Source organism: Schistocerca serialis, chromosome 10, assembly GCF_023864345.2.
Source record: "Schistocerca serialis cubense isolate TAMUIC-IGC-003099 chromosome 10, iqSchSeri2.2, whole genome shotgun sequence".
Taxonomy (NCBI): domain Eukaryota; kingdom Metazoa; phylum Arthropoda; class Insecta; order Orthoptera; family Acrididae; genus Schistocerca; species Schistocerca serialis.
In genome coordinates, this window is record NC_064647.1 from 225,238,517 (window position 1) to 225,266,309 (window position 27,793).

General features: G+C 40.6%; 1 protein-coding gene across 1 annotated transcript in view; it reads left to right on the forward strand.

Moving 5' to 3' along the window:
* The window catches only part of LOC126424739 (E3 ubiquitin-protein ligase UHRF1-like), a 163,292-nt gene that overhangs the window by 116,345 nt on the left and 19,154 nt on the right, over positions 1-27,793 (forward strand). Inside the window, exons 8-11 of the mRNA XM_050087457.1 lie at positions 3,787-4,001; positions 8,645-8,785; positions 14,140-14,296; positions 25,395-25,784. Coding sequence (XP_049943414.1) covers positions 3,787-4,001; positions 8,645-8,785; positions 14,140-14,296; positions 25,395-25,784 — 903 coding nt within the window. The remainder of the gene's footprint in view (positions 1-3,786; positions 4,002-8,644; positions 8,786-14,139; positions 14,297-25,394; positions 25,785-27,793) is intronic.

A 27,793-nucleotide genomic window follows, 5' to 3' on the forward strand; every position in this document is an offset into this window, starting at 1 on the left:
AATTTAAAAATCATCAGTCCTCTTCGTGTCTGAACTGTGAATCATTCGTGTTTCACTTTGGTACACGGCTACATTTCAGACAAACACATTTAAAAAACTTCTTTCTAGCACTGAAATTTGTGTTCAGTATTAGCAAATTCCTATTTTTCAGAAATACTTCTGATGCAGTTGCCAGTCTGCATTTTGATTACTCTTTACTTTGGCCATAATCAGATGCTTTGCTGCCTAAGTTGCAAAACTCATCTACTATTTCCGTGTCTCATTTCCTAATATATTAGGTTGGTGCATAAGTTGGTAACATTTTTCTTTTGCATATTAGTATTCCAGTTGCTATGGGTTTATTTGTTGATTGTCATTTTTATTTGTATTCACTTTTGCTATTTGAGATAGTGAGTGGAGCTGTGGATACTATAAAATTGAGTGCCAAGTGGAGAAATCAAAACATTTCCGACGTATTCTTCTGTTGCAGTTCAGTAGAGGGGAGACAGGAGCAGAGGCAGCCAGAAACATATGCACTGTGTATAGAGATAATGCTATTGGGAAGAGCAAGGCAAGAAAATTGTTTTCTCATTTTAAGGAGAATTGTTTTGACATTAACGATTCTCCACATTCGGCAAGACCTTTAGGAGGATCGTTTTGACATTAGTGAGTCTCCACATTCAGGGTTTGATGAAGGTTATTTAAACACATTAGCCCACAATGATACTTGTCAGTGTGCTCGAGAACCCTCAAATGTGATGAACTGTGATAATTCCACCATTGTGTGACTTCGATATACAATGGGAAACGTTCAGAACTCCGGCGTACGGGTACCGCATGCTCTATGCCATGGATGGCTATATGTGTGCATCTCTGCTTGCTCGTCAGCAATCTTCTCATGAACACCACCATACATTCCTACCCTGCATTGTTACTAGTGACGAGAAATATTGTCTTTACGCTAACGTAAGGAAAAGAAAGTCCAAACAAAGCAGCAACTCCCCGTACAAAGACCCATGCACATCCACAAAAAGAAATGTTATGCATCTAGTAGAACAGTGACGGTGTGGTGTACTATGAATTGCTTCCCTCAGGTGTAACAATCACTGGTGACATTTATTTTCAATGACTGAGATGTCTCGCAGATGCAGCCGAAGAACAATGGCCAGGAACACTGTAGGAAGTGATACTATCCCATTGATGCCACTCCATGAAAGCACTTCCCCACATTCTGACAGACTGGCAAAAAATATTATATAGTCTGGTTGGGAAATCATCCCACACCCGTCTATTCATCTGACCTTACGACTTCAGAAGTTCTCACCTTTTCTGCTCTCTGTCAAATAACCTTCAAGGAGCTTTCTCTCCGATTTAAAATGCAATCCAAATGTGGCTTCGTGAATTCTTTGCTCTTAAACCATGTGATTTCTCCGTTTGCGGAATTGAAAAGTTTCCCAGCATTGGCGGACTGTTGTAAATAGTGAAGGAGAGAATATATTATGATGACTAAAGTCTCTGTTATGTCTATCTATTGTGTTTATTAAACATATGGAAAAATGCTACTAACTTGTGCACCAATCCAATAATTCCCTCAGAATCACCTAACTTAATGTGACTAAATTTTGTTACTCTTATTTTACTTTTGTTTGTGTTCATCTCATAACTTCTTTTAAAGAGAACAATGTGTCTACAATTGTGAATACAATTAGGCTTCATCTTCACAATTTATTAGCGAAATATGGGAATTTTTTGCTAGAACAGGACTTGAACTTAGCTTTTTTGCTTTACATGAGCTGTCACCTAAACAACTTCAGCTATCTGAGCACAACTCCCAGACAGGCCCAAACCTCCATACATCACCATGTGTCCACACCCTGCACTTGCACAGTTGATGTGTTTCCCACACATAGAGTTACCATCATTGTGATACAAACTAACATACAGTCCCTCCTTAAAATCTCATACCCTTTACAAGAGCTAACACTGCAGTTCACAGAACTTCCTACCCTATTCAAACCACGCACTTCTACCTTTTACCTTTTTTCTAACATCCACAAACCCAATCACCTTTGACGCCCCATAGTAGCCGACTTCAGAGCACCCACTGAATGTATATCTACCTTAGTTGATCAACACCTGCAACCTGTACTACAAGGATTCTCCTCCTATATTAAAGACACCTACCACTTCCTAACTCATCTGAAATATGTGCCCGTTGCACTCCCATTACACACCTCGGTTGTCAATATTGCTGGCACCTCACTTTGTACCAATGTTGCCCATGTACAACGTCTGTCCGCTGCTGAACATTACCTCAACCAGCACCCACCTGATTCCAAACCTACGACATCCTTCCTGCTCACCCTAATCAACTTTATACTTACGAACAACTTTTTTATCTTTGAGCAGCAAACTGACAAACACATCAGGGGTCAACCATGAGAACTAGAATAACTCCTTCCTATGCCAAATATTTCATGAGTCATTTGGAACGGATTCCCTGGGATCCATAATCTTTCACCCACTGGTTTGTTGTAGATACATTGATGACATATTTGCCATGTGGAATCATGGTGAGGCTGACCTGTTAACATTTTTGGAATATCTAAATACATTCTTCCAATTAGATTCCGTGTGGTCCTGTTCTGAATCTCATGTCACTTTACCTGATGTTGACCACATCCTCACTGAGTGTTAGCTGCATACTTTCGTTTACAGTAAACATACTAACAAGCAACAATACTTACTTTTTGACAGTTGCCTTCCTTTCTTTATCAAATGTCCCCTTACTGTACAGCCTTGGCATTCAAGGCAAACGTAGTTCTTCAGATGTAGACTCTTTAGAGCAATACACCACCACTCTTGCGTCAGCCTTCACTGGGTGTAATTACCCCACCAGCCTAGTTCAAAAGTGTATTTCCTGCTCATCACTTCTTATACTGGTACTGCTGACCCCTCCAAAAAAAAGCTTCATAGTACACCACTTATAACTTAGTATTATCCTGGTCTTGAATGTACTAAACAGCTACTTTGAAAAGAACATGACTTCCTAAAATCATGCCCTGAAATGGGGTCCATTCTGTCTGACATTTTGCTCACCACACCTAGAAAAGCTTTTTGTGACTCCCCAATCTCCACGGTATACTGGTCACACCTTTTGCTCCTTCTCCACCCATTTCCCTACCCCGTGGCTCCTTCCCCTTTGACCATCCCTGCTGTAAGACTTGCGCTATGCACCACCCTACCCCCACCTATACCAGCCCTGTAACTGACAAAACATATACTATCAAAGGGAGAGCCACCTGTGAAACGACATGTGGTGTACCACTTGTTTTGTCAACACTATTCAGCTTTCCACATTGGTGTGACTACCACCAATTGTCGGTTAGGATGTACGGGCAAATGTGGATGATCTATACAGGCACCACACAGTATCCTTTTGCAGAGCATGCTCTACAACGTGACAGTCATGACGTCGGGATGGACGTGTCAGTTTTATTGTACCTCAGTTTTGTTTTTGGTTTAAAGTCAAATAGTTTTGTCCCACACTTACAACATACTCACTATGTAGGGAATGATAACTATAGTAGTTCAGTTCCTTAAAACTACATAATCTATCCTTATATTCACACACTTACTGGATGTGGACACTGACACTCGCGTGTCACATCGTGACACTGGTTTCCTCACTATCAGAGCCTGTGACATTTATTTGCAACTGTAGTGATAATTTCTGTGTATATTGGAATTATTTTTCAAACAGTTGTGGCGTTATTTTTACTAATTCTGTCACTAACTGCACTGAAGGCATCTGAAGCAGGAGTTCATAGGCCACCTGTGGGCGGAATGCACGGACGCGAGGACATTGGTGCCTTCAGCATCGTGCTGAGCGGAGGCTACGAAGACGACGAGGACTTCGGAGACTGGTTTTGGTACACGGGTGCCGGCGGTCGGGACCTCTCCGGCAACAGGCGTACGACTAATAGGCAGACGTGTGATCAGACGTTCACACATACTAACAAGTAAGTCTTACTTTTCTTACATGTCACTTTTGCTGTTTGTGAGACAATTCTCTGCATTTTAAAATTTTCGTGTGTGGTTTTCTTTTATTACCTATTCCCTCGTGGTCCTGTAAGAGCTTGTACAATCAAAGTAGTTTCTATTCGAGAAACTTCATTGGATGTCTACACAGCTGTACCTTAACAACCAATTTACATTCATATTTATGACCATCTTCAAGTTATCTGTATCCACAGAAAATACTATTACAAAGAATGCTTTCATGTGTGCTACTGCTACGGCCGGAGGAGTACTTATATACTCTGCCAGCCACTGAAATTCCAACACGATGAAGACAGCATGCAACAAATGTCAAATTGGCACAGAGTGTACTTCATGTTTGGATATGCAAATGATTAGCATTTTCAGTGCAACTGCACGAACTAGGGTAATGCCATCTACATTCTGTATTGTAATGAATTAAATGGTGCCTTTAACTTTGTGCTGCATCACTGACAACGCCCCTGCAGCACGTGACCCCTGCCAACACAGCACTCGTGGCTGTGAGCTGCTTTCATGCTCCTACCTGCTTCCTCATGGAAGTGACAGTCCTCAGATGCTGAGCATCCTTCGAGAACCAACTTCCATGTGATGGAATAATGTGGCAGGGCTACTTCTTCTGCTTAATCAGCTACCTGACAGCAGTATTTGTCCACCCTCTATCCTCCACCTCCCAATGGGGCCAGCCTGCCCCGTATTGGACTATGCCATTAGACGACAACGTGCCGATGACGTAGTAGAGCCGACACTGTCGATGGTTTGCCTGACTGCTCGGGCTCTTAGCACCCCTGAATTCTCGGGCGCTAATGACCGTAGCACTTTTGCGCCCTAAAACCATAAAAAAAAAAACCACCCGGCATTCTCACTCCACCACAGGGCTACTTGCTGGGGCCCAACCACTTTCCCACTCTTCAGCGCTCGCATTAAGGTGCCACAAGTCACTGAGGCCTGACACAGCCATCCATTCGTCCATCCTCTGGTTCAGAGTTTGGGACACTGAGTCACCTGCCATAATTTGGTAGTCTTTGCTGGGACAACAGAAGCCACCACAGATGTCCGCCGGGCCTCACACATCGTCAGCACGCACTTGCTACGTGTCACTGCTGATACGGATGACACTGCAAGGACAGCTATATCGGCACATGCTGCGACAGTTTATTTTCTGCTCTCTCCGAGGTTGCAGAGACCAACACCTGTGGTCAAGAAGACTGAATAGTTATAAATACACAGTCCAGTCACATAAATGCAACCATCTTGTATGTTTGACATCAGTATGCAATAAGCACTCACAGACAGCAGGTGGCTGCACTAGCAGTGGATGACACACAAAGTATATCTGGTGGGGGGGGGGGGGGGGGATGAGGGAAACAGTGCAGTTGTTGTCATAATGTGGAAACAGAGCATTTTATCTGGTGCCCAGAAGGGCACAATCACTAGCTATTTGGCCAAGGATGGGAGTATTTCTGAAACAGTCAAGTTTGTAAACTGTTTGCATTCCGCAGTGATTAAAGCATATCGTGCGCTGCAAAAAGGTGCTATATGAAACTGGCCGTGAGGCAACTGCGGTTCACCCTGGGCCATAGATAATAGGGACGAATGACAACTGTGGAGGTGTGTACGGGCAAATAGATGTGCAACTGCTGAGCATCTCATCACCCAGATGAACCGAGGGGCTACCGAGAGTATTTCCTCAATGACCGTTCTGCGAACATTGGTGCGTATGGGTCTCTGCAGGAGGTGTCTAGTTCGTGCACCCTTGCTGATTGCTCCTCATTGGCAACAAAGGCTGGAGTTTTCACACCATTACTGCAACTGGATGTCCACCGAGTGGCGAAAGATGGCCCTTCCAGATGAATGACTTTTTATGCTCCATCAGACAGATGGCCGTCGGCATGTACCGGGTGAGGTGTCAGAAAGCAAATTCCCTGCAAGACTCATTGGAAGAGTTCAGGCCAGAAGAGGAAGTGTGATGGTCTGGGAAATATTTTATGTGGCATTCCTTGAGTAATGTTGCCAATCTGGAAGACACTATGGGTCGACACAAATATACACCTCTCCTTGGGGAGCATGTACACCAACAGCTGCTAGCTACCCTAAAGCTTTCTAATATTTTTAAAACTGTTAAACAATCTTTCGTAAGTTAGCATCCATTTGGTCCAATGACTTTGATATATTTTTCTTGTGAAAGAATACTTTGCAGCTTGTCAATTTTTTTGGTTTTATCCTGACTTTGCAAATTGTTTCGGTAATCAGCAGCAGCAGCAGCAGCAGTAGTAGTAGTAGTACTAGTAGTATTAGTAGTATTAGTATAGTAATAATTGACAAAGTAACCAGTTGTATTAATTGACACAAAATATGCACGGCAGATTTCAAATAACAATATATATAACAATTTTTATATGGACATTTTTGTATAGAAATGTGGGTGTCATGTAAATAACATCAGCATTGTACATCTAGATGTAAAAAATAGGCTATTGTGTGAAAGATTTTATTGGATTGTTATGCTTATGAGTGCTGTGTATAGTGTCTTCAATAGGGAATCATTGGCCAGTTTCATTACACACTTCTGCACATCTCCACATCGTGCTCATGTAACAAAAGCTTGCACCCACACACGTGCTCATCAATCAGACTCTGAAGGTGAAAATCATTTGGAGCTAGGTCAGTACTCCATCAGTTTGGGTTGTTTTCCCAGCTATATGAGAGAGCCATTACCCCGATGCACAGTTACACTTTTTAAATCTTCCCTGTCCTTGTCTCACTTTTGGGTTTCAGTGCACGCAGTAGCTGTCATTATTCGCAATTAGACGTTTAGGAGAGTAACGAATCAGCAGTGAACCTTTTGTATCCCAAAACACTATCATCGTCAGCTGTCCTGAAGAAGCTTGCCTGCTGAGCCTTATTGCTGTAGGTGAAGGTGATGTTTCCTCATCACACTCTGCTGCCTATCTTATGTTAACGTATCACTTCACAATAGTGATAAGTTTCTATCTGTACATGTACCAGTTTCTGGCAAGTGATGATCATTACCTGCACATAGAAATTTCGTTAAGTGGGTAAGAAATATGGATGTGCATTTGTGCAAAAATTTATTGATGTATGCATGAAATCAGAAAGCTGGATGCTACATTTCTATGAGATGGAGCAGCTTTGACTGGTGTTTTACAGCGATTTTGTCACTTGCTGGCTCAGTGGTTGTTTCATGGATGGGCATCCCCAATGCTTCGGAGAATGCTTAAGCTTGTGACAATAGAAGGATGAGATGTCAAGGGCACAACAGAAGAGTCACTCTGTCTTCGTCCCTTGAAGTGGGAAGTCTGTTCAATGTAATGAATGTTAATGTTTATCAACAGAAATGTGTTGGAAGAAGTGTTTCCTATGGCAATATTCAGTTAATATTTTACAGTGTTTCATGAAAAAACTGTATCTCTTATTTTGTGGATTCGAGAGACTGAAGTTTTGAGACTCAAAATTTCAGTCCATGGAGATGAAGTCAGCAATAAGTATAAGCATAGTACATACGTACGGCAAAGCAAAAGGGGATCTCAGATGGTCATATTATGGTTTCTGTACCCTTCTAACTACAAATTATGTGAGGCAAAACACAGGTAATGTTGTGGACTGGCAAGACAGCCAATCCACAGTGACGGGTAACCGAAAGGCACGCGCTTAAACTCACGCAGGCTGGCGTGAGGTCTGAAACAGTATACGTAATGAATGCTATAAAGAAAAATACGTAGCTTCTGGAATACTTAACTTTAATCCACAATTGGTGAACATTGGTCTTGTTACTGTACATGCTTCATTAGACACATAGCAAAGGATAAATGGCGCCTTGCTAGGTCGTAGCAATTGACTAAGCTGAAGGCTATGCTAACTATCGTCTCGGCTAATGAGGGCGTAATTCTCAGTGAACCATCGCTAGCAAAGTCGGCTGTACAACTGGGGTAAGTGCTAGTAAGTCTCTCTAGATCTGCCGTGTGGCGGCGCTCGGTCTGCAATCACTGACAGTGGCGACACGCGGGTCTGACGTATACTAGCGGACCGCGGCCGATTTAAAGGCTACCACCTAGCAAGTGCGGTGTCTGGCGGTGACACCACAGGTAACACCTCACTTACGGTCCGTAGTGGTGGATCCACCTGTCATCGATGGCTATTACGCCAACAAGGAAGTCTTCATCTTCGTCTTGAAAACCCTGTAAATGTGATTCTGATTTTTCCAAACATTCCTATTTCTTTGCGTGCTTGTTTGTATGAACAGACATTATTGAAGAAAGACAGCCATCCGAAATAACTTTTAAATACAGTCACTGAACGCGAATAATTTGGCTTCATCTGTGTTAGGTATAGACGTACCACATACAGGTGACGTGAAAATTTGTGCTGGATCAAGATTTGAACCTGGATTTCCCACTTTCACAAACAGTCACCTTAATCATTAGGCTATCCGTGCATGCATGTTTCTGAGAAACACATTTCCCAAAAGTTTACCTATGAGGTCTGTTTTGTTTAGGTGCTTGTCTATCACTCAAAGCCTCAACTATAGAGTGAGTGGCTACTTTTGCATCCTCTGTGGTTTACATTGCTTATAACTGTGTTTCAGGGCTCTCGCACTTAATTGTAATACTGAACTGAGTGAAGAAGGAGGGAAAGCTGTTGACTGGCGAGCGGGGAAACCAGTACGTGTACTTCGAAGCTACAAGTTCAGGAAACGCTCCATATATGCTCCTGAGGAAGGCTTGCGGTAAGATATCTTCACATATTTATTTTAGTATTTTGTGTAGTTTATTCGAGTTCCTTGGAACTGCCACTAAGTACTGTGCTATGGAGCATGTATAAAGATCAATTGAAGCCAATAACTTCTAACACTTCATCTTTCTTATAAAATTACTTGCGATATTCTGTTCTCTACGGATCCATCATTTCGTGTTTCTATGTTCAGGTTACTTTATACGCATATTTTGGATAGAATCCCCTCTAATATAGAGCAGGCAGTTCTGAGATTTAGGACACCAAAGATGATTGTAGTATATTTTGTAGGTTCTGTAAAGGTGGAATGTAGGGCTTGCTCCAAATGTTGTTGTTGTTTTTTTTTATATGTGTTAAACACAAGTATTTCACTAAATCTATGACATGTACAACATGAAAATGATATTAATGATGTACAATCTCATGAACTTCAACCGCAATTGTAACTGATTGTCTAGAATACTGGCATAGTTATGAGAGACTGGGATTAGTATAATAGGAATTAAATGTGGGACCAAGGCTATGTACAAAACAACAAAGGGAGCAATTCAAAACCATTAGAAAAAATTTGCGTGTTCCCCAAAATGTGATTATTCTAAGTGTGTAGTGGGACTGTGTTATAAGGAAGTACCATAGCATTGTGCGCATACCTGTGCAACCACAGGCATAAGGTAGAACATAGACTGTCTGACTCTGGATCACAGGGTCCCGGGTTCAATTCCTGGCCGAATTGGGGATTTTCTCTGTCCAGGGACTGTGTGTTTGTGTTGTCCTCATCATTTCATAATAATAATAATAATCATCATCATCATTCGTGACAGTGGCTAAATTGAGCTGTAGAAAAGAAATTGGGACTTTGTATGGGCGCTGATGACCGCACGGTTGAGTGCCCCACAAACCAAACATAGACTGTCTGACAAAAATAGTGAAGAACCCAGATGGGAGGATGAAATGAAATAAAACTTCACAGGTTGAGAAGGTATGTGATTTTATTTCGATGGTTAAAACTCAAGTGAAATACATAAAGAAATTGCCAGTATGAAACCACTTTTTAGTATGACATTACACCCCCTGTGACCCAGATGGACGCACTGATCCAGTTGGAAAGGGTGTCGTGCTGCTTTTGTGTCTTCTCCTGAGGCAAGCTGGCCCACAACTGTCATAACTGGTCATCCGTATTATGAATATTGGCACTGGGATGTAGTTGAAATTCGAGCTGGACTCACACATTTTCTATTGGGGATAGATCAGAGGATCTTGCCAGCTATGGTAGCACATCCACATCATGGAGACAGTTCATAGAGACATGTGTCGTATACGGATGAGCATTGTCCTCTTGAAAAATGGCACCACGATACTGTCATATGAGATGTAACACATGAGAACACAGTATGCCCTTGTGTAAAGTATTTGTACCATCAGAGTTCCTTTAGTCATTGAATTACCAGCTGTGAACTAAAGTAAACGACAATGCAGGCAATAACAGTGATGTGCTTTTCAAAAAAACCTTGGAGAAATCTGAGATTTTCCAGGTCATCAACATTCTTGCAGATGATGCTGTCTGGAGTAGTGCAGAATCACGACTCATTGCTGTATACAATGCGACACGGTTGATCACCGGTCCGTGTTTCCTGGTCGTGACACCAGACACAGCCGTTTGATGTGCTTATGCTTGGGACGACAATTCCCTAGTCCTGCTGCTGCTGTTAATCTCCGGCCAGTGGTGTGTGTTGATACAGAATGTTGCAGGGAGTCAATCACTTGTTTTCAGAGGGCATATGCAGATGTGAAGGTTTTACAATGTGTGGTATGCTTGGTGCACAATACGGTATTCCTGCCCTGTGGCAGTGAGACATGGTCGATCGGAAATTTGATCACAATTATGCCTGCCCTCACACTTTTACGCAGGCTGACATCGGCCCACTACTACATCTAAATGCCCCACACATCTGGATCTTCCATTATTCGACCAGCTGGCCAAATGGAGACTTACAGTGAGGCCCCTTTCAGACTCTACCAGGTGCTGATAATGCTGTCTCACATGTGTACATGATATCTCTGTAGCCTTTCACAGTGATCACTCACAATATGATGCTCTTCTTGACCCTTATACAACCTACCAGTCTGATAACAACACTAAACACGAACAACACTAATGCAGTCCATTGGCCCTCCTGCCTGTCTGCAACTCTAATCATTTACGTACCTGTCGACGGCATCTGAAAGTATAAAATTACTTTGACATCTGATTCACTTGTTTTGTCTGGAATGTATAAAAATACTTAACAATGAATCATAAATTGAAATAAAATGTAGAAGTAAAGGCTTCCAAGTGTTGGGAGACACTGGACTCGCATTCTGGAAGACAGCAATTCAAAACCTCAAACAGTTATCAGGAATTGGGTTTCCATATCTCCCTAAATTTATTAAAGTGAATGCTATGATGATTAGTTTGCAAAGAATATTCCTCCTTAACCACCACCAGTCTGAATTTGTGCTTTGTGTGAAAGTTGTCAGTAACTCACAGTACAAAAGTAGCAGAAAACAGAGTCTGACTTACATATGGGAGACGTGTGAAATTATAAGAGAGTGAAATGTGCTTGCAAGTGCTTGAAGAACAGCCTACTGCTCTGCACTGATTAATTACAAACCTTTCCAAAGGAGCCCTCTTGTGGAAAAATCATGAGGAGGAACAGTGAGGTTTAAAAATTTTTTGCTTGCATTGTTGCCTAAACACGTGACTTGTCTCTGTATAGACAATGCAAAATCTAAAAATTCCATAAATGAAGCAGGCAAAATGAAATGTTTTTGAGCCAACACACTTTCTTCGATTACCAAATCGAAACCAACTCTTGTGTGTAGTGGAATTGTGCTATAACCCGTAGCCTAGTTATTATTATTATCAGATAATCAAATGTCACAGAGTCTCTTGGAACACATTCACAGTAGTGAGACAAAGGTGCGATCATTTGGATCTCATTCTGCAACATCTTATGTCCCTTGCTAAGACAGGAGTCTGCCACTGCGCATTTCTCTGGCTGGAGTAAAGAAGTGTGATGATGGTGTTCTACACATTGGTTCTGAATAGTACAGATTGTTTGGCCTTATAAGTCATCCCACAATGACAGCAGATTTTGTTTTATCCACGTTTCCTCAGTCTGAAGTCATCCTTTACTGATCCAAGGACAGTCCTAATCTTAGCAAGTGGGATGAATACACTTTTGATGTCATATCTTCTTAAAATTCTTGAAATTTTCGAGGTTCTACTCACAACAAAAGGTAGAGAAGCATCAGGTTTACGATTATCCTCTGGTGATTTCACTGGCAGCCTGAACTGAACACTATCGTCACATTCGTTTGCTCCAGCCAGAGTAATCCACAGTGGCAGAATGCTGTCTTAATGAAGGAAACAAGATGTTGTATAATGAGATGCAAATAATCATTCCTGTGTTCATGAGGAATCTGTTGAGACTCAATTATAAGATAATATTATTAATGGGAATAAGGGTTTCCCTTTAAGTAAGACATTGAATCCAATTTGTTCAATATTAAACAACAGTCTTCATTTCAACCAGAATATTCTTTTAATTATTGTTCTGCTAGCAACATATCATTTTGTCTATTTCTACTAGTTCATGGCGGTGCTGCACGTGTGTGCTTGGTGTGCAAGCCGCGGTCTGTAAAGGAGCCACTGATTCTGTTAGAAATTCAGTTCCGGTGAGATTTTGCTTCAGCATACTCGCCTGAAGATGACGGGCTGTTGGTCCATTGAAATATCATGTCGAGATGGCTACAATATCCGGCTGCGTACCTGAGAAATGCATCCTCAGTCATTATGCCAGAAAGTCTACATAATCAATAACATCTTAGTTTCAAAACGTTCATATATGTACTATTTGTATATGTCTCACAAGCTGTTTATGATGATACAATTAAGGAGTGTAATTCATTAACACTCCAAGATCACTACTGTACCTCAGGTGCTAGCCAGCTAAAAACTTTGCAGGGAACAGTCGCTCGATCTCTGTTGGTGTTGTCCACATTCCAACTGAAGAGTGTAATTTCATATGCATTACTTGCGAAAAGTATACTGATTGAAAATGGTGTCTTGGGTGGGATATGTTTTGGAGTCTGAGCAGTGAGTGGTGAGGGTTTGCAGCTAACTGATTGATTCATTGATCGCCCCAAGAGCGTGTCCTGCTGCTGCAGTCCAAAGGTGCAGTCCAGTGGCCCATCAGGTTGCCACAGTTAATGGCCCAGGCTTCAGGTTTATTGTTGGCTCCAGAAGAGTAGTATTTTGCATAAAAATTACAAAGAAATACAAATGCAAAAAGAAAATAAGATGAAATCGTAAACAGAAAGAAGTAAAATCCTGAGTAAAAACTAGCTTTTAAGCTGCTTATAAAGTAACTATCAGAGTGATTCATCATTTCAATTCTTGCCCTCATGGATGACTTGTTACATCTAGATACAGTGCATACCTACTAGTAGTCATTTCTTTCCTGTGCCACTTGCATATATAGTGAGGGAAAAAATCTGTACAAGCCCTAATTTCTTGTGTCTTAGCTTCGTGGTCCTTATGCGAAATGTACATTGGCAACAATGGAATCATTATGTAGTTGGTTTCAAATGCCAGTTCTATAAATTTACAAAATTGTGCCTTGTGAAAAGCGCGTTGTCTTCCTTCCAGGGATTCCCATTTGAGTTGACAAAGCATCTCCGTAATACTTGCGTGCTTATCAAACCTACTGGTAACAAATCTAGCAGCATACCTTTGAATTGCTTTTATGTCTTCATTTAATTCGACCTGCTGAGGATCCCAAACACTCGAACAATACCCACGAATGGGTTGCACTAGCCATCTGTACACTGTCTCCTTTATGAATGTATTACACTTCCCCAAAATTCTTCAAATAAAACGACGCCGAGCGTATGCCTTTACTACTACCAACTTGATGTGCTCATCCAATTTCATATCCTTTTACTTCTTTATGCCTAGATATTTAATGGACGTGGCTGTTTCAGAAAGCTCCTACTAATGCTGTATTCGACTTTGCATGATTGTTTTCCTACTCGTCCACATTAACTTATATTTTTACAAAAGTGACACTTTGGGTATCGACTCAACCGTACTTTGCACAGTCAAAACAATAGTTGAGGAATCTTTTCATCGTATCACTGCTGGTTGTTTTCTATGTTGACAACAGTTGCCAATTTGTGACTTCCTGTTGTCTTTCTGACCACACTACATACAGAAGATATCCCCCTCTTCACTTCTTCCTCTCAGTGTTATTGTCAGTTAATTATTGAGATCGTTTTTTTCTTACCTATAATGGTGTTGTGTTTCAGATACGATGGCATATACAAAGTCGTCGAATATCTCCCACATAGAGGATGTTCTGGATTTATTGTCTGGCGATACTTGCTGCGTCGAGATGATCCCACACCCGCCCCGTGGACAGAGGAAGGAAAGAGGTTAATAGAGTCTCTCGGCCTTCAAATTGAGGTCAGTAAATAAAATTGGCTCTGAGCTGAATCAGTTCCAGTGACTTTACCATTTATTCTATTCATTTGTTTCTTCATCATAATTGTGAGAGAGCAGTCTTATCATGTCAACCCCAAACTAACAGGTCTTCCAGAAAGAATGCAACTTTGGAGTGCACAATAACATACAAATTGAAGAAATGAAGTAATTTACATATTACTGCAGTGTATGCTACCTGTGGTTATATGTGAAGTATGATGCTACTCAAATGCCTGTGATGACTCTGCAGTCACACATTCGTTTGTTTGATCAAGTTCTCCATAATGTTTTGGCATACTTGCATCTCTATTTCTGATATTACATGCTGCATCTCACCGTTGAGCTGTGGAAGGGATCCTCATTAGTTGGCGTACACATGAAATTTCAAGTACAACCACAGAAGTAAATCACACAGTGTCGACTCAGAAGAGCTGAGCGGTCAATTAGCATTACCATTGTGAGGAAACACCCAGCCGGGGAACCTCTCATAACAGCTCCTTTGTTGTAATTGAGGTGTGACAGGCTGCCCAACTTTTTGAAACCAAACTACTTCAGTACTCACTCAGTCAGAGATCAGACCAAAAAAGCTTTAACATTTTATGGTAGCATTCACCATCCACTGTGTATGCATGTGCAGTGCCATCTTAAGACGTATGGCCCAATTGCACCATCAGCCCAACTGCCACACTACACAGTCATTTCTACAGGTAACGACATCTCCATAATTACTTGAATGAATGTTTTCTGTGCCCCAAAGCCTGCGATTGTGTTTGTTCACGAACCTATTCAACTCGAATGTGTGCTTCATCAGTAAATGTTATTTTCTGGATGAAATTTTTGTGCATTATTCATTTTGGAAACACCTAATGGACAAATTCTCGGTGCTTTACATGATTGTTTGGATTCCATTCATGTATCAGTTGAATTTTATAGGTCCAAAGGTGCAGATTTTCTTCAGCATTTGTTGCATGCTGGTTCTGCAGATATCTAATTTTTGTGAATTTTGTTGTATAGAGTTCACTAGACTAACAGCAACATTATCACTCCCGACAGTGACGTTTTACACTTAACAACTAACACAAGCATGCCCAAGTGTTTAATGTCCACAAACAAACCACTTTTCTCAAATTTAACAATCAGTCTCATCACAGACGACTTACTCAATGCATTGTGTTGACCAAACATTCTACAGAGTTTGTGAACATGTTCTGTGCAATGTTCACTGTAAGTAGAGCCCACATTTCCCCCCCCCCCCCCTCCCCCCCTCCCCCAACATGTGAAATACATTGGTATTTATTTAAGGAAAATAGTAGAAGTATGTACAAAAAATGTAATATCATGAAAATATTTTGTTTAATATTTAACATAAACGGTAATTCCAACTGAAATCAAATTCTCAGTTACACTATGCACTTAAAATACCAGAAACATGAAAAATACATTAAGGAGGTAAATTTTACATTACTTAATTTTTTATTTTGAAAATCTGCGACTGTGCTGTTAAAATAAAGTTACATTGAATCATATAACTTTACTAGAATGTCCATCTACACTGAAATTACTAAGTTACTCTACCTTACCTCTCATTTTGAAGTGCAATGAGCAGCCAGGTACTTCTCCAAATTCTCTGACAACCAGAAAGAAATGTTTCGCAGGAGGAAAATGATCCTTGCATATTACAGGACAGTGTTGCAAATTTTAAGATATTAAATATTCCTGAAGAGATGTGCATTAGAGTGCCTTCATCTGCGCCACTGAGGCTATTTCAAATAGTAGTAAAAGTCGAGTAACGTGGAGACCTTGCCAAAGTAGCATCAAACTTATTCTTCTTTGCCCAATATCATCTCTAATGTTAGCCCACATTTGACAGTGTTAACAGTTCCTAAAAATATAATGTAATTGGTTAGACAGAAAATCTACTCACCAAGCAGCAGCAGGAGAACACACATATAAAAGGCATAATATACACAAGGGTTAAAGGGGACGGAAGAGGGCTGAAGGAAAAGGACTGGTGATGTCTAGGAAAAGCGGTATAGTTCAGTAAAGTCACCCAGAACCTGCGTCAGGGGTGACGTACTGGGTGGGATGAGGAGGACAGGCTGTCCTGCAAGTCTCCTCTGACCTAGAGTTCTTGGTGACTTTTCGGAACTATACCCCTTTTCCTAAATCCCACCAGTCCTTTTTCTTCACACCTCCTTCCTTCCTGTCCGCAGCTCGTGGCCTAGTGGCTAGCATTGCTGCCTCTAGATCACGGGGTCCCAGGTTTGATTGCTAGCCGGGTTGGGGATTTTCTTTGCCTGGGCGTTTGTGTTGTCCTCCTCCTCCTTATCCTCATAATAATCATCATAATCATTCGTGACAGTGGCTATATCGGTCTGTGAAAAAATTGGGACTTTGCACGGGTGCTTATGGCCACACAGATGAGCAGCCCCACAAACCAGTCATCATCATCATCATCATCATCATCATCATCCCTCCTCTTCAACCCTTCCATCAGAAGGAGGAGTCACTGGCTCTGAAAGCTTGTATACATCATACGTCTTTTACATGTGCTGCTGTGTGGTGAGTAGATTTTTTTATGTACCCCATTACATTATATTTTCATAAATTGATTATTTTTATTGACATGTTAACAATTTGTAATGATTTCTGCAGAGGCAACTGACAAATTCTTATTCTCTTACACTGCTCGCAAATAAGTCGAAGTTGCTGTGAATGTATGCCAGAGAATTTTCAATTTTAGATTCAGTGGAAGCATTTTATGCTTTTTGTACTGATACTGAAGACTCTTTTGGAAATTGATTAGTCACAGATTTAATGGCTCGAAAAATTGTCATTACAAAAACTGACAGCTACAATCCAGGTGCTGCATCTCGTTAGGACAGGCCCAGGTGGCAACACTAGGTTCAGCAGCAGTTCTCTCGAAAGTGGCACGATGTGCACCTTTCAGACACACCTTGGTATATGAAATTATTTTATTTTGTTTGGGTTAGCTGCTGCACACTTCTTCGGAAATACGTTGCAGCGCACAGAGCAAACAAGTGAAGGGCATTAAATGCGGATAGAATATGCAGAGGGCAGTTGCTGCTTTTGGCATGTATGCTTCAGCATCCAAATACATAACAGGAACTTCTCTGCTTGAATTCTCCCAGGCCACAGCAATTGAAGACCGTTTGGCTTTTACAAAATGAGCTACTGTTGAATGAGTCATGCATTCCAGTCCTTTACAAGAATCAGTAATGGCTTTGAGGGTTTTTCTCTGTCGAGATTCCAACAGTGGGATTGCCAGTGGAATGTCCACATACTTCCTTTGTTTTGTCGATGGCTGTCCACCTGTGGTGGTTACTTGTATAGTGTCTGCCCCCTAAGCCTACTGTTCAGTGTGTCTGGCAGCCATACAGCGGGCCCGGGTTTGATTCCCAGCCAGGTCGGAGATTTTCTCCTCTCGGGTACTGGGTGTTGCATTGTCTTCCTCATCATTTTATTGTCATCGAACCGTAAGTCACACAATGTTGAGTCAACTGAAAAGACTTGTAACTCAGCAGCTGAACTGCCCCAGGTGGGGTCTCCCGACCAACTACGCCATACGATCATTTTATTTTCATCTGTATACTGCCACACACTCTTTGGAGCCCACTGATAACAAAAATCGTATTAATTTTTCCTTAATGTTGACTTATCAGAAATCTGTTGCCCACACCACTTTTGTAAAAACGCGCAATATTCAGGCAAATGAAGTTTGCACCACAAAATGTTCTCAGCCACCCTGGAAGAGTACATATAATAGAAAAATTCACTTGTTGAATTCTGGAATATTTTGCATCTGTGTCAATTACATTTTCATCCTAGAAAATTGCACTGCTTTTTGTTTTTGGTTTGCTCATCAATACAAACAAACTGAAGTGACAAGAGTCATGGGATAGTAATATGCGCATATACAGATGGTGCTAGTATCACCTTAACAAGATAGAAAAGTGCAATGCATTAACAGAGCTGTGGTTTGTACTCAAGTGACACACTTTAAGGGGTTTTTGACGTGATAATGGCTGCAGGAATTAACAGACTTGGATGCGGAATGATAGTTTGAGCTAGATGCATGGAACATTCCATTTTGGAAATCATTAGGCAATTAAAGATTCTGAGAATATCCACAGTATCGAGAGTGAGCCAATAATACCAGATTTCAGGCATTACCTCTCACCACGGACAATGCATTGGCGAGTGGCCTCCACTTAATGGCCAAGAGTAGTGGCTTTTGTGAAGACTTTTCAGTGCTAACAGACAACTGCCCCTCCATTCAATAACCACAGAAATCTATGTGGGACGTACAACGAACGTAAAATGTATCTGTTAGGAAAGTGCAGTGAAATTGGGCATTAATGAGCTGTGACAGCAGACAGGTGGCATGAGTGAGTTTACTAATAGCATAACTTTGTCTGCAGCACCTCTCTGGGCTTTTGAAGGTATTGGTCGGACCCTAGACAACTGGAAAATGATGGCCTGGTCAGATGAATCCCAATTTCAGTTGGTAGGAGCTGATGGTACGGTTAAAGTATGGTGCAGGCCCCATGAATCCATGGACCGAAGTTGGCAACAAGGCACTGTGCAAGTTGTTGGTGGCTCCATAATGGTACGGGCCATGTCTACACGGAATGGACTGGGTTCTCCGGTCTAACTGAACCAATACTGTGCAAGTTGTTGTTGGCTCCATAATGGTATGGGACATGTCTACACAGAATGGACTGGGTTCTCCGGTCTAACCGAACCAATCATTGACTGGAAATGTGTATGTTCAGCTACTTGGAGACCATTTGCAGCCAACAATAATGGAATTTTTACGGTTGACAGTACACCTTATCACCAGGCCACATTTGTTTGCGATGGCTTGAAGAATGTTGTGGACAATTTGAGCAAATGATTTGGCTACCCAGATCGTGGTACATAAATCCTGTCAAACGTTTTTGGGCCATAAATGAGAGGTCAGTTTGTGCATAAAATCTTACAGCAGCAACACTTCCGCGGTTATGGTTGGGTATAGAAGCAGCATGGCTCAGTATTTCTGCAGGGGACTTCCAATGACTTTGAGTCCATGCCACCTTGAGTTGCTGCCCTATGCTGAGCAAAAAGAGCACCAACATGATAGTGGGAAGTATCATATGGCTTTCGTCACCTCAGTGTGGGCTATCTGATGCATTTATTGCATGCTCAATGTGGAGCAATGACACCACCAGTAGTGAAAGCACCACCCATCATAGCGCAAGATCTTAATTTAGATAAAAACATTGATGCACCAGGAAGCAACAATAACTCAAACACTTGTGAAATCTGGACATGGGTGTGAGTGTTATTTTTAGCATAAGTTAGTTTAAGTAGTAAGTCTAGAGACCACTGGCCTCAGTAGTTTGTTCCATTAGGAATTCACACACATTTCAGTATTTGAACTTGTGAAATCTTTAGTAATATTTGGCATTCTTTTATTGATACACACACTCTGTGGTTGAGGATCAGTGGCAATTGCTAATAGTTGGAAACATTTTGGGCCAAAAGTCTTTTGTATGCCCCACTTTGTCCTGAAAGCACATGAAGCCCTGTACTGCACATAATAACGGATTTAACAATGATATAAACAATACTGACATTGTGTCTGCTTTGCTTTTGGGAACTGAAATCCTCTATCGTAAGAAATTAGTCAGAAACATGTCCTAGATGATCCAGCTCAAAGTGCAGTTAAGCACAGTTTATTCCATTAGAACTGACTGTAGATTAGATTCAGATATTTTTCTAGGGGAGAGGTTTGCCAAAGGTATGACGAAATATGAAAAAGGGTGAAAAAGCAATAACTTGTAATTTTATGTAGCATAAAGTTAAAAAAACACGTAATTATAGTGAAATGTTTAAAAAAATATGTAATGATAAATTGAAATACATCGTAGTTGATGATATAATTCATGAACATTTACATTTTTCACATGCGTAGGAGTGAAGGAAGAAAATATATAATTACACAAAAATCTAGCTTCTAGTAATAAATTTTGACTATGATAACACACTGTTCTGTAGTAATGAAGCACTCCATTACTCACCACACACAAACAGATGAAAGATTTACCAAAAATCAGAAGTAGTGGGTATTTCAAAAGTTGCATTTTTTGTGGGATACTCTTCATATTTAATTCCTAGTACACAGGCTACCTTTGTTAAAACACCTTTAATATTTAAAGGCAATTTACAGTTAATGTATAATTTTACAAGCACAAAATAAAATATCAGTAGTAAGATTCTGAGTCCACTATATGGTCAGTAGCAACTTTCCTTTTCATAATCTTGTTACATTCTGGAATTTTCATTGTTTGATATCAGTAGTGTGTGTGTGCGTGTGTTGATGGCTGATGATCCCTTCAGTGTAGATGCACCCTAAGCTGGAACACTTACTGGAATCGGCAAGATACTGTGAGTAGTGAAGTTAACAATCAGGGGCACTACGTCTGCAGTTTGTGGTGTAAGTTGAGAGTAGTTTGGGTTTGATGGGAGATGTGATAGGGTAGCCTGTGCAGGTGAAGTGACCACATTGTCTGGATGGTGTAGTGGTTAGCACAAGTGCCTAGTAAGCAAAAGATCCGGATATGAATCCTGGTCTTGGATAAATTTTCAATTTGCCTCATTGGTATAAATCAATGCACATTGGCAGCTGATGTCTTTAATTCTTTTCTGTCTTGCTCAGTAGTCAGTATTTTTTCATTTGCTATTTCCTCCTCAAAGCATTTTACTTTGTAATTCACTTCCCATTCAATAAGCTGATGTTCTATGGAATTTACAGCACAGCTGACAGATGTCTCATACAATACTTTCTGATAAGAATACAGATAGGTGTGTTACGTAATTCAACAAAGGCAGAGAAGATATTGCTATCTGGAAAGTGAAAGAAATCGTTACTGGAGTTACACAAAGTTCACACACTGCTCAACCACTGTTTCTCATATGTTATGACCTCCCATTCAATATGCAACAAGCAGAGATCATGTTTTTTTGTAAGTGATCAGGTGCGTGTATTGTATAGTACAGTGTCTTTGTTTCGGACATGCATGTCTGAAAGAACAAACACCATACCTATATATCTGACAGAATATAGATCTTTCATTGCAAATGTACAGAAATGTCTGATGTATCACATAAAGACATTAGGGCTGCAAACAAAGAGGAAGAGTAGTTGTGGACTCTACTTTCTAGTGTGCAGCATTTGGAAATTTGGATCAGACAGGAGACGAGCTCAGGTAGCTGAAGCAGTAAAGGCAAATGCTTGTATAAAGCTGGAAATCCAAGTTCGAATCCTGCTCCAGCACAAATTTTCATCTGTCGCTAGTGATTTATTTCAGTGCCCCAGTGCAGCTGTAGCCAGAAATTTCTTTCATCAAATGTGTGTCAAATAACAAGAAAGGTTAACAGTTGTGGCCTCACATAGGTTGTTGCTAAGCAGAATATAGGTTAAAAACAGAATAAAATAATTGATTATTGCAGTGCAGGCATTAACAAATGTCAACTAAAGACGTGTTGAGCAGCAGTGATGATGTTAATTGGAGGTTAAGTGTCAATGAAGTAAGTTAAAAGAAATTTGTTAAAGAGATGACAGGGAAATGAAAGAAACATGTTGACATTAAAACAAAAATTAGAATTAATTAGAAGATTTGAGGAGAGGGAAACTACTGCAAGACTTGGAACACAGGTTGTTGGAACATTAAAAAGAATAAGCAGAAAATCCAGAATTTTACCAGGAAGTGTAATTCTAGTTGTGGACCATCTGCATGGAAAAGAATGAAGAGATCTACATTTGATGAATCAGATGCTGATCTCTTGCCATATTTTAGCCAAAAGCAAACATAAGGTGTCATTGTTTCAGGCACAGGCAGGTGTGCCAAAAAAGCTGAATTTTTTCATGGAGCTCTAGGATTAGAGGCAGAATTTAATGCCGCATCTTGATGGTTAACCAGACGGAAACAATGGGACTCACGAACTTACTGTGCAAGGAGAGTGGCTTAGTTCAAATGCTGTGGCAGCTGGTTCCTTCTGGGAAGAGTTCCAGGATGTATGAAAGGAAATAATTTAACATCAGATAACGTTTATAATGCAGACAAAAGTGGTCTATATTGGAAATGTTTAACAACCAGCACTGATGATTTAAGAGTGAAGTTGGTGCTCCTAGATACGTCATCTAAAGAATGCCTAATAGTTTTGTGCACTGCTAATGCTTCTGGGAATCACAAAATGAAGCTACCAGTGATTGTAAAATAAAAAAAATGCCTGAACATGCAAGGATATCAGAGAGCTAATGATCTTCCTGTGCACTATTGCAACCAAAAAGGAGCATGGGTGAACAGTCAAATTTTCAAAAACTGGTTCTACAAACATTTTGTAACATAAGTTTGGTGATTTCTAGAAGAGAAAGGTTTTTCACAGAAGGCTGTTCTATTGCTTGATAATGCTCCTTCACACTCTATGAGAAGATTCTCATAATTGATGGTGGTCTCATTCTAACAAAGTTTTTCTCTCCCAGCATGACTGCCACTGTGCAGCCAATGGACCATGGCGTAACTGCATCGGTAAAGCAATAGCCTACTTATAATGCTAGTGGGTGAAGATGATTTGGTGCTGTTCTAGAAGAAGTTGACAATTCTAGATGCCATTTGTGGAAATTTTTTTGATGTCTGGCAGGAATTCAGACAACGTAATACTAGTTCAGTCGAGGAAAATTCTTCCCAGATATTGGAGGAAGTGATTTGCAAGATTACCATGATGAAGAAATAACAAATGCACAAGTAATGGATCTGGCAGCAGTTTTAAATGGTTTTGATGAAGAAAACTTGAATGATTGAATATCAACACATGTGAATCCAGCTTCCAGTACAGGAGTGATGCCAAAATTGTGACCACTGCTTCACAAAAAAATAAAAGAAAAGAATGAATGTGGAAGTGATGATGAAGAAGTGACCTTGTTAGTCATTGTACTGCATTTCAGTATGTTGGTACTCTTCTAGATTATATGGACCAGAGGAAGTCTCTGTAGAGTGGTATTATTGTTGCAAGAAAAATTCAAAACACCTTGCAAGAAAATGTCGACTTCTGTCAGAGGCAGACCAACATCACAGACTATTTTAAGAAATAAACAGGCCTGCAGTATCTACGCACAGAAGTTGGATTAACTTTTTAACAAAGAATATATGTGTGAAAATAACTAAATTATTTGTGTCTTTTCAATTATTTGTGCATATTCGTCCCCAGATTATCCCGAACAGTCAGCTGTGTACTGTGTATGGCAAATACTCGTGGTTGATTAGCAACTCCATATTACTTTATTCTTTGTTAAACGTAGCATAACTGGCTATATTCAATTTTTATTTGCCACAAATGGAACTGCGATAAAACTAGTCAACATAGGAACTTTATAAAGCTTATCATTGCAGTCCTAACATTAGTGAAGCTACAATCTTGCATTTATTAAGTTACCAAAATCTTTTTTAAAAAACATGTACATGAATAGGACATCAGAGAAACTCTCGTGCTGGCAGTACTTGTGGAATAATCTTTGGTTTGGCCTCATTATTCAATAAATAATTTGTAATTATTTATTTGACAATAATAAAAATATACAATATTATGAAAAGGATATAGCGGAGATGCTGAGTCGCAGATATGCACGAGAAAAAGACAGTTAGAAAATGAGCTTTTGACCAACAAGGCCTTTGTCAGAGATAGGACACACACACACACACACACACACACACACAGACTGCAGTCTCTTGCTGCTGAGGCCACAGCAGCCAAAGAATGCAGTCGTGTGTGTGTGTGTGTGTGTGTGTGTGTGTGTGTGTGTGTGTGTGTGTGTGTGTGTGTGTTGGCCGAAAGCTCATTTTCTGACAGTATTTCTGCTCTGTGTCTGTGATTCAGCACCTCACCTATATGGTGAGTGGCAACTACCCTTATCATAATACTGTACGCTTCATCCTGGGTTTTCCATTGTTGAATTGTAGAATTGATCTGCCAGGAAGTGTCATATCAGCGCGCGCACACACACACGCACACACGCACACACTGCTGCAGAGTGAAACTTTAATTCTGGAAACATCCCCCAGGCTGTGGCTAAGCCATGTTTCTGCAATATCCTTTCTTCCAGGAGTGCTAGTTCTGCAAGGTCTGCAATAGAGCTTCTGAAGTTTGGAAGGTAGGAGATGAGATACTGGTGCAATTGAAGCTGTGAGGATGGGTTGGGAGTCGCATTTGGGTTGCTCAGATGGAAGAGAACTTGCCCGCAAATGGCAAAGGTCCCGAATTTGAGGCTAGCTTTGGCACACATTTTTAATCTGCCAGGAAGTTTCTAGTTCCAATAGAAATACAGTTATTCACTAGCTGACGTCAGACATGATACAATAGTGTCTCGTGTGAAAATACTTGTCTGTATAGTGACAATGTTAATAACTTAATTAATAATAATGTTGTGCACATGTAATAATTTTAGTGAGATCATTTCGTTTCTTTGTTTTCGACACTGTCTTTAGGTTTTTGTAGGGTATCTATAAACATTTTTAGTGGGTGTATTAGGTTTCATTTTTAACACTGTTTCTGTCAATTCTGCCCCATTCCCGCAACTACCGTGACAGCACATTCTCCTCTTTGGGATTTACAAATCACTGAGCCACTGTAACCTGCTGTGTGGCCCTCTCCAACTGTTCACAGCTTGCTGCAGTGGCCCGGTTACTCTACCCGGCCCCATGTGTGACTTCCCTGGCTCATCCACATCTCGGCAACTAGCCAGCCGTACACCGATTGACCAAAAAATCTGTATTTACATACAAATCTTAGCGGACATGCCGGTTGTAATGTCACACCTGATACCAAAATACTTAGAAAATATTTGTAGACAACTTCTAAAATTTTATCAGGGGTGTACTTTTGCACTCTGTATGTGATTTAAATCACCATCTGCTGTGGTGGTGGTGGTGGTGGTGGTGGTGGTGGTGGGGGTGGGGGGAGTCTGGAGTAACCCTTTATACGTGTAATGTAATAAACTCGAATTTACTTTCTGTTGCAGTATCCAGAAAATTACAATCCGACACTGTCCGAGAAGAAGTCGGAGAAAAGTTCCAAGAAGTTAGAAAAAAGTTCCAAGAAGCCGATAGAAAAACCTGTGACGAATGAGAATGAAGAAAACAGTTTGCATATGAGTGTTAGAACGGAAACCGTGATGAATGAGACTGAACAAAACAGTTTGCATATAAGTATTAAAACTGAACTGTCTGAAAATTATGCAAGCATAGAAGAAAGCCACATGATGGATGAGAATGAAGAAGACAGTTTGAATAAAAGGATTAAACCTGAACCGTATGAAATTGATCCGAGAATAGCAGACATCATTGCTAAAGATGAGCAAAATGAGGAGCTGTGGCAGCACTGCAGCTTTTATGTTAGAGATGGAAAGATGGTAAGGTCTAGTGTAGCACTCTGTCACATCATTTGTTAACACTGATTGCCACGTGTGCCACTGAACTGCCTTCACTGTATACAGTTTTTGTAATCATGTATGAATTGTAATAAAACTGCTCTTGTTCTGGGAATCTGTTTAGGTACCAGGTGCTGAAATTGTAAGTACACTGGTGAAAATGGAAAGTATTACAGTTGAAGCAGCAGTCTGAGATATTTCTGAGATTTTGTGGAGTCGTTCATCACACGGCAGGTGTTGCGTGATTAAATTGCCTGTATTCAATGTGGCATGAAAGCAGGCAGCTTTCAAATGTCATCTTGAGGAATCTCTTGCCATTTCTGAAACACTTGTTGTATAGATTCATAAAAATTGCTGGCTGGAGGCTAGTATGAACTTGTCTTCCCATTGCATTCCAGATGTAGTCTTCTTCTTCATCTTCAGCGTTTCCTGTAGGAGTTAGCCATTTTCGATCTCCACAGGCCTCTTTTGTTCCAGCCACCTGGTTCTAGATTTCAGTGTTCCATTGATTCCCTGTGTGTATTTTCGCTGTCTTCTCTCCTCATTATTCTGGGTGCCACCCAGTTTAAAATCTTCTGTGGGAATTCTCTCTACCTGCTGTTAACGCTGAAGCATTCTTCTTCTCCAAAGGTTTTGTTACGCTGCATGTTATCTCTGTTTGTCTCCACACTTCTTTGTTTCATATCCTATCTTCTCTCAGTAACTGTGGACATCTTCTCATTTCGTCCATTTCCACTGTTCTAATTTTCTCCCTAACTTTTCTTGTTTGAGGCCATTCCCTACAGTACTAATTTCTCCACCACACTGAATTATCCTTTTATGTAAAGGAAAGTTGACCCTCACCATATAGCGGAGATGCTGAGTCGCAGATAAGCCCAATAAAACGACTGTCACAAATAAAGCTTTTGGCCTTCATCAGAAATAGATCTCTCTCTCTCTCTCTCTCTCTCTCTCTCTCTCTCTCTCTCTCTCACACACACACACACACACACACACACACACACACACACACACAAATGCGCACGCACAAACTCACCTCATACATACGACTGCAGTCTCAGGCAACTGTAGCCACATTGACACACAGAGAAAAAGAGAGAGAGAGAGAGAGAGAGAGAGAGAGAGAGAGAGATAGAGAGAGAGAGAGAGTGTTGTCTGTTTTTGACGAAGGCCTTATGGGCCGAAAGCTTTATTTGTCACAATCCTTTTGTTACGCCTATCTGCAACTCAGCACCTCCGCTATATGATGAGCAGCAATTTTCCTTTTCATAATATTGTTGCATTCCATCCTGGATTTTCCATTGTTTGAATTATTATTTTCTTAGTGTCTTGCCAAATATTATTATTCCATGTTATATCATGCAAAGCTTTGGTAACACACTTACCTGTTACTACTCTGAAACTAATATCCTCATCAATGCACCAGAGTTTCCTGTTATTGCTCCCAAATATTTGTAGCTTCTGCAGGGTTCTGTTTCCCTTCCTACATATCAATTTTCACCAAATCATGTCCCAAACACACAAACTCTGTCTTCTCCTGAATTATCTCCAAATCCCATTTGCTATACTCTTCAAGCTTTCTGGGCATTTATTTCATATCCTCTTCATCTTGGAAGAATATTACGTGCGATCCTCAAATAAAAGAGAGTGGAGAGTATTGTTACCGATCTTTATTCCCACTGCTGAGTATTTGCTATACCAGCCATTCATTACCTGTTGCAAATAAATGCTAAACAAAATAGGTGACAATCCACAATCTTGTTTTAGGCTTCTGTCAACAAAGATGTTTTGAGATAAAGTTGTTTCGCATTATAAACATTACTTTTGTGTTCTTGTGTAACTTTTTAACAGATTAATTCATTCTTCTCTCACATTAACCTTTTAATTGCTTCCCATAATTTCATTCTGTGGACATTGCCATACACTTAGGTCCTCAACGAAAAGCAGAAGCATTGAGTTGTCAACAGGCAACTCGCACACACATAGGTGTG